Source organism: Trichogramma pretiosum, unplaced genomic scaffold, assembly GCF_000599845.2.
Source record: "Trichogramma pretiosum strain Unisexual culture from Peru unplaced genomic scaffold, Tpre_2.0 scaffold71, whole genome shotgun sequence".
Taxonomy (NCBI): domain Eukaryota; kingdom Metazoa; phylum Arthropoda; class Insecta; order Hymenoptera; family Trichogrammatidae; genus Trichogramma; species Trichogramma pretiosum.
In genome coordinates this window covers 306,376-312,898 of record NW_019640814.1, presented here as the reverse complement: position 1 = coordinate 312,898, position 6,523 = coordinate 306,376, and the positions used below count along the sequence as shown (strand labels likewise).

At 43.4% G+C, this 6,523-nt stretch overlaps 2 protein-coding genes across 2 annotated transcripts; one reads left to right on the top strand and one right to left on the bottom strand.

Annotated features, from left to right (window-relative positions):
• Positions 1-422: 422 nt before the first annotated feature.
• On the bottom strand, positions 423-2,499 carry LOC106657672 (histone chaperone asf1). Its single transcript, XM_014379293.2, has 3 exons — positions 2,008-2,499; positions 1,458-1,573; positions 423-1,372 (listed from the first exon to the last, which is right to left on the bottom strand). Exons 1-3 carry the CDS (start codon positions 2,114-2,116, stop codon positions 995-997), a joined length of 603 nt encoding a protein of 200 aa, XP_014234779.1. The 5' UTR covers positions 2,117-2,499; the 3' UTR covers positions 423-994.
• A 324-nt stretch (positions 2,500-2,823) lies between these two features.
• On the top strand, positions 2,824-6,253 carry LOC106657686 (coiled-coil domain-containing protein 40). The gene is made up of 6 exons (XM_014379314.2): positions 2,824-3,408; positions 3,493-4,115; positions 4,196-5,366; positions 5,445-5,735; positions 5,794-5,952; positions 6,029-6,253. The coding sequence occupies exons 1-6, from the start codon at positions 3,118-3,120 to the stop codon at positions 6,251-6,253; spliced, it is 2,760 nt and encodes a 919-aa protein (XP_014234800.1). The 5' UTR covers positions 2,824-3,117.
• Positions 6,254-6,523: the final 270 nt, after the last annotated feature.

Here is a 6,523-nt window from a genome sequence, read left to right as displayed (position 1 = left end):
ATACATAATAAATTATACTGAAATATTGTTATAATTTTTCCATTCAGTTCATTTGTAAAATTAGTATTAACAAAACAAAGAATTATCATTGAAAAGTACTCCTCAGCGAGGTCAAGTTTGAGAAAATTTTAATATTTAAATTTCATGTAACATATACCTATATCCATAAACTAATAATCAAATTAATGAAAAATAATTTCATGACATAAATTATATGTTAACTTTAAAGTCATGTATAATAAAGTAAAAAATACTCAAATTGGTCTGTTTAAGATTAAAAGAGTTGAAATGTTGTTAATGCAGTTGCAAGCCTTTCAATACCTTTGTATAAGTATAAAATGCCTGTATAATAAATGTTTGTATATGAATAATTAAAATATTGTTTCATTTGATTAATATGGAGAAAAAATGACCCAGAATTCTATATGTAAGTAGAAAATACTATTTAATATGTATATATTTACAGGGATTGTTTAAGTAGTAGCTTATTTTATGGGAATTTATAAAAATTGATCTAGGGGCAATGAACAAGTGAACCTAAAAGTAACATGAAATGGTATTGATCATGTTTTGACATGTTATAATTTTTCAACAGATAAAATAAAATCTTGAAATCAAGTATTAAATAGTTAAAATTGCCATTGCCTTGTAACATTTGAAAACTATCTTTGATAGAATAATTAGCTTTCAATTTTTTGCAGATAGCGCAGTACACAAGTAGATTAGTTTTAAATTTAATCTAAGACTATATACTTGACATCAATGAAAAATATTGGTTTTAAACTTAACCCATATCAAGTCATTAATTTTTAAATTAAAAAAAAATAATAAATAAATGAAGAAATTAATAATTGTATGACTATGATGGCGACAATCAAAATAAAAATCAAGTTTCACTTGCAAACGTGTCTCTATGAAATTACAAATAGATTAGCTTGAATACCACCTCAAGTCTGGGTATTCAAGTAAAATATAATACATTAACTATAATATTTTACATTACTTCCATACTGTTTTGCGTATTTTCTGTAAAACTCAGAGAATTATTCGCAACATCTGTCATACTGTCATCTGCAGCTGCATTTTGAACATCCATTCCATCATTCATAGTATTGGATTGCGCATTTGTGCCATCATCCCAATTAATTTTAAACCTAGTAACACGTGGTTTGTCAGCTAAGATATTCCTTTGCACTTTATCAAACTGAGGTTGTTGTGGAGGATTTTCCTTTAGCTCTGGATCCGTGTATTCATTGTTAATGAAATAACCAACTCGTACAAATTCTTGATTTCTATAGGAACAAGTCAGTAGAACTACTGTGACACCCAATGCATCATTGACAGGGATTTTTGTTACATCTGGGGGATCAGCCTTAAATAGTAAAAAAAAAACATATTAGTTACATATTGCTACATTATAGTAAAAGTTGATATTTCATAGGAGAATGACTCATTACCTGGAAAACAAACATGTGCCTTCCCTCAGGGATTGGGCCAACGTATATTGTGTCCAAGATCTGATCATACTCTTCAGATTCAGCACAACCAACATAAATCATTTTCCACTCCAAATCTGCAACATTAATAGAATCTGATTATTATTCATTCATCAGGCTTTATTTTACGGGTCCGCTTAGTACTACCGATGTTTTTCGAGTTTCAAATACATCGCGACTCGCGGACAAATCAAGCGTATGAGTCATTATAGAGAAGTACAGGTTAACTTCACAGTTAGAAAATAAACATGCTATTGTAATTTGCGTACGAAGCTCGCTGATAGGAACTCGATGAATTCCTGTCGAGACCTGCGCGCTCAAAAGAAGCGTCTCGAATCTCTCATTACTCAAGCTCAATAGTTGTAACCTTAAATCGTTGAAGAGAGAAAAAAAACGATCGATCCCATATCCAGAATTCATGCGCTAACGACGCAGATACTCAACCCATCGTCGTCGCGTCACTCGATTGTGTGCGTCGGAAAAGCTGAGCGGGGTGCTCGAGAAAACCTACCTTCTTTGAGTTCCTCGATGCATTCGAAGGTGATTTCGAATTGCATGGGATTGTAAAAGGGCGACGGATTGTCGAGAACGGCGACGTTTACGACTTGCACCTTGGCCATGGCTTCGCACAATTATAACTGACGAAGAGCTAGCCTATGGAAGTATGCAACGTATCTATGCAATCGTCGAACGGTCGAGTTGTGCGTCGACGATGTTGTTGCTCCGCAATCGTTCCCAACGATTCAACGATAGTCCGTACAACCGCTCGAGTCACGACAGAATAGCTCTAGGTCGAATAATTGAACGTGTAAACAATTGTTGAGAGTCGGCCGAGGAGGAAGCGAGACGTGTGGCACTGCGGCGGCTCGCGAGAGCTGCTTAGAGCTACACTGTATGAATGAGCAGCCGAAGCAAAATAAGTGCGAGAGTCAAGACGTGATTCTTGTGTGCCGCGCGGCTAGCTATCCAAGCAATCTCTCGTGGATTGTGTATATCTATCGAGAGAAAAGCGCGCGAGTACGAGCGAGCTTTGGCGCGCAAAGTCTTGGTCGCGCGCAGCCCGATCGGCGCAGCAATGTTCGCGACCGATAATACCGGAGATTAGCCGTTCCCGCGACTTGGAATTTGACGCCGGGAGACCATCGGATATTTAAGCCCGAGCCGTGTTCCGTTGGCTGAATCGGGTGTGTTGGGCTCGTGGCAGTGACTCGGGTCTGTTACTCTGACGTTTGCAGATGTATACGCGAACAATACTATTGGATGATTGCACAAAGTTCCGTTACGAGCGCTAATTTTGAATCTTCGTTTTTCTTCCACGTTGTTTTTCCAATATTTTACCTTCTCTGTTGTCGATCGATGCTTTTATCGATCGACTTTGATTTCATTCGTAACTTGTCGTCTGCAAATATAATGTAACGCGGGAAAAATCATATATTGGCTGAGAAAAGCGAGACTCGTGTCGATCATCACCATGACAACTCGCCAAGTGGTCGGGTAGTCAGGAAGTTTGATCGACAAAGCTACGTTGTTGATCGGGCCGGTGAATTATTCGACGACTCTTCGCTCCAAGTTGCCTTTTAATAATTTCCACGAGTAAATAATAACATAAATCGACGGCAAAATGACGGACGGCAAAGCCAAGGGGGTGGGCTTCGCGCTCATCGGCAACGACTTGCTGCAGCGCGACGAATTGAGCAGCAGAACTCTGGACGAGCTGCAGCAGGGCAGATCCCACCACAGTTCCCCTCTGCACTCGGTCTTTTACGACGAGAAGCAATGGATGGACCAATTCAACGAGGACACCTTCAAGATCCTCGACCCGGACGATCCGTTGATGAAGAGATTCCAGGATGCCCTGAAATCTCACTTGCAGCGCATCGACGGTAAACTCGAAGAGGAGATTCGCGAGTTGGTGAGCGTTCGGCAAAGCGCGTGAAAAATGTCCACTCGCCAAGCGTCCTTTCCTTCAATTCGTTTTTTCTATTTGCGAGTACAGGAAGCGGCTCTGAAGGATGCCAACAAGACGCGCGAGGACGAGGGCCTCGCCCTGTACGAGGTGCAGCAGGAGGCCGCCCGCCAGGAGCAGGCCATCGACCAGTACAAGGACATGCTCGCCGAGGTGGTGAACCTGCGCGGCGACATCAGCGAGCGCCTGGAGAAGATCAAGTCGGCCCACAAGAGGCTGCAGGACGAGCTCCAGGCGAAAAAGTCCAAGGAGAAGCTGCTGCAGCAGAGCGTCGAGAGCCTCGACGCGCTCCAGAGGCAGTTCGCCAAGTGGGAGCAGGACCTCGCCGCGAACCTCAGCATATCCCAGAGGATATCGGAGAAGGACGCGGCCACCGAGCGCGAGCTCATCTACCAGAAGCAGCAGAAGGACTTTGTCCTGCTGAAGCTCGAGGACGAGGTCTGGAAGCTGCAGAGCGAGATCAAGGACCTCGACGAGCAGCTGCAGATCAAGGACGAGGAGAAGATGGCCCTCGGCCAGACTCTGGCCGACGCCGCGGCCGACCTGGAGGCTCTCGAGAAGGAGCACAAGACCCTTTACAGCGCTTGGAACAGCGTGCTCGTGCTCATCAGCCAGAGGGACAAGATCAACGAGGAAATAGGCGCCGAGCAAAGGTTGGCACTCGACGAAATATATTAAAAAGCTAGCGAGCTTGCGCAAGCCGAGCAATCAATCAAATTTTCCGTGTTCGCAGGAGAATAAAGGAGTCGCTGCAAAATCTACAAGCGCAAGTGGAAAATCTGAAGAAGAACTCGAACAAAGAGATGGAAAACAACGAGAGGCTGACCGCGCTGCAAACGAGAATCAAGGACGAGATCAATCTCGTGAAAAAGCTCTACGACACGGACAAGGAAAAGTACTCGAGCCTGGAGAAGAACTTCAACAAGATATCGAAGCTGATCGATCAGAACGAGCGAGAGCTGGCGGCGGCCACGATGGAGCACGATGCCGCGAGCAACGCCGACGAGCAGCTCGGCCGAGATCTCGTCAAGCTCGAGAAGCTGAAACGCTCCCTGGAGGAGGACCTGCTGGCCAGGCTCGACGACAAGGTCATGCACGACAAGGCCCTGAAGAATCTCAACCGGATGCTGCACGAGACCAAGGACGGCAACCTCGAGAGCGAGGTGAATCTCAACCGGGCCGAGAACGCCTACGGCAAGTCCCTGCTCGAGATCGAGAAGCTCAACTCGCTGCTGGCCGGCGAGCGCTTCGACCTGGACGCGATCGAGCAGAAGAACGAGGACAAGCGCCGGGACCTGGAGAAGATTCAGGCCGACATCAAGAATCACGAGCTGCTGCAGAAGCAGAAGGAGCGCAAGGTCGCCCAGCTCAACAAGAAGATCGAGGAGCTGTCGCGCGGCAAGGAGGAGATCGACCCCTACGACGCCAAGATCCAGTCGATGGAGAAGAACATCGACGAGACCGAGCAGAAGATCAAGAAGGCCCAGCAGTTCTGGCTGCGTCAGCAGGGCTACATGTACAGCATGAGCGAGCAGCGTGACAGGCAGATACAGGAGCTCAGCTGCATCTGCCGCGAGATCATGCTCATGGAGCAGAGGAACTACAAGCTCGAGGTCCAGCTCGACAAGCAGAGAAAGGAGGAGGCCAACGTCAATCGCAGCATGAACGGCCTCCAGCACCGACTGCTCCAGATCAACGTTAAGCTCGCCTCCCAGAAGGAGCTGAAGAACGAGCTCGAGGACAAGAACAACTCCGTGAGGAACGAGTACATACAGTCTCTCAAGAACGCCGAGCTCCATCTCATACAGCTTCAGGCCGACATCAAGAGGCTCTGCGAGGACAAGTGCAACTTGAAGGAGCAATTGACCGCTGCTCAGCAGGATAATTTGTCCTGGGAAAAGAAGGTGATCCCGTGAACGGCTGCCTATTACTGCAATCTGGAATGATTTTTCAACGTTTTTTTCTTCGAATCCTTTTTCCAGGTTCAATTGATTACCGAAACGAATAAATCATTCAAGGAAGAGCGTAATTCGGGCGGCGACATTGCCCTCATGAAGAGCGAGATACATAAGATGGAGATACGTTTGTCGTATTTGAGAAAAGCTCAGGAGAAGCTCGTGCAGGATATGGAATTTTGCATCTCCAGAAGGGACAATATCGTTGACGAAGCAATGGCTAGAGAAAAGAAAAATCCCAAGAATCAGCATAATCAGAGAATCATAATGAAGAAACGATTGGACGATCAGAAAACAAAAATTAAACAAGTTATCAAGGTACGTGATTTTGGGGTTCAGTGTTAATTTTTTCTCACTCAGCAAGCTTTTCTTTTAGGAGACTAAACAAATAGAGAATAAAATTGCTAGCATAGGAGATCAGCAAAAAACTTTGTTGGAATACCTCAACGAGGGACAAAAGCTTTTGAGGCAAAATGAAGATATAGTGCCCGATATAGAAAAGCAGATCGTAGAAGCCGAGCTCATAAAGCATCATGTAAATCTAACTCTTAATCAAACCTTTAACTATTGCGAAAGCATTGATCGTAAATGATTTTTGACAACATTTTCAGAACTTGGAAGTTTTGGTGAGAAAACAACGCAGAGTCAATATGCTACGAGAATTAAAGGATGGCTGTTATAAATCGGTTATCAAGAGCGAAATGGTTTTAGACGAGGAATGGCGGAATCAGTTAAATTTGAATAAGAATTTAAACGAAATAATGGAACAAACGCAACATGATTTTCCTCTGCTGAAAAATCAAGTTAGAAAAATATTACTCACACTGGAAACTTGAGTAAATTAATTTATAATTATAAAATGTCTTTGAGAGGTCTTATACCGTTTTCATGGATCTACTCTATTCGAGGCAAATATAATAAAACATATTAACAATTTGAGAAATATTTTGAGTGATTTGATGTTATGATACATCGATATTAACTGATTTTCACGACCATATAACAAAACTAGACGATAGTGCTGGTTTATTTATCAAATGAATTTAAAAAATAATTAAATATTTTCTTATTTATTCATGAGAAAAAATGTGAGTTTATCTGATCAT

Coding starts and splice junctions, on each gene's coding strand:
- LOC106657672 (XM_014379293.2), bottom strand. CDS start 2,116: ATGGCCAAGGTGCAAGTCGTAAACGTCGCCGTTCTCGACAATCCGTCG. Junction 1,574..2,007: donor CATCGAGGAACTCAAAGAAG/GTAGGTTTTCTC, acceptor TTAATGTTGCAG/ATTTGGAGTGGAAAATGATT. Junction 1,373..1,457: donor GGCACATGTTTGTTTTCCAG/GTAATGAGTCAT, acceptor TTACTATTTAAG/GCTGATCCCCCAGATGTAAC.
- LOC106657686 (XM_014379314.2), top strand. CDS start 3,118: ATGACGGACGGCAAAGCCAAGGGGGTGGGCTTCGCGCTCATCGGCAAC. Junction 3,409..3,492: donor AAGAGGAGATTCGCGAGTTG/GTGAGCGTTCGG, acceptor TTGCGAGTACAG/GAAGCGGCTCTGAAGGATGC. Junction 5,953..6,028: donor CCGAGCTCATAAAGCATCAT/GTAAATCTAACT, acceptor CAACATTTTCAG/AACTTGGAAGTTTTGGTGAG.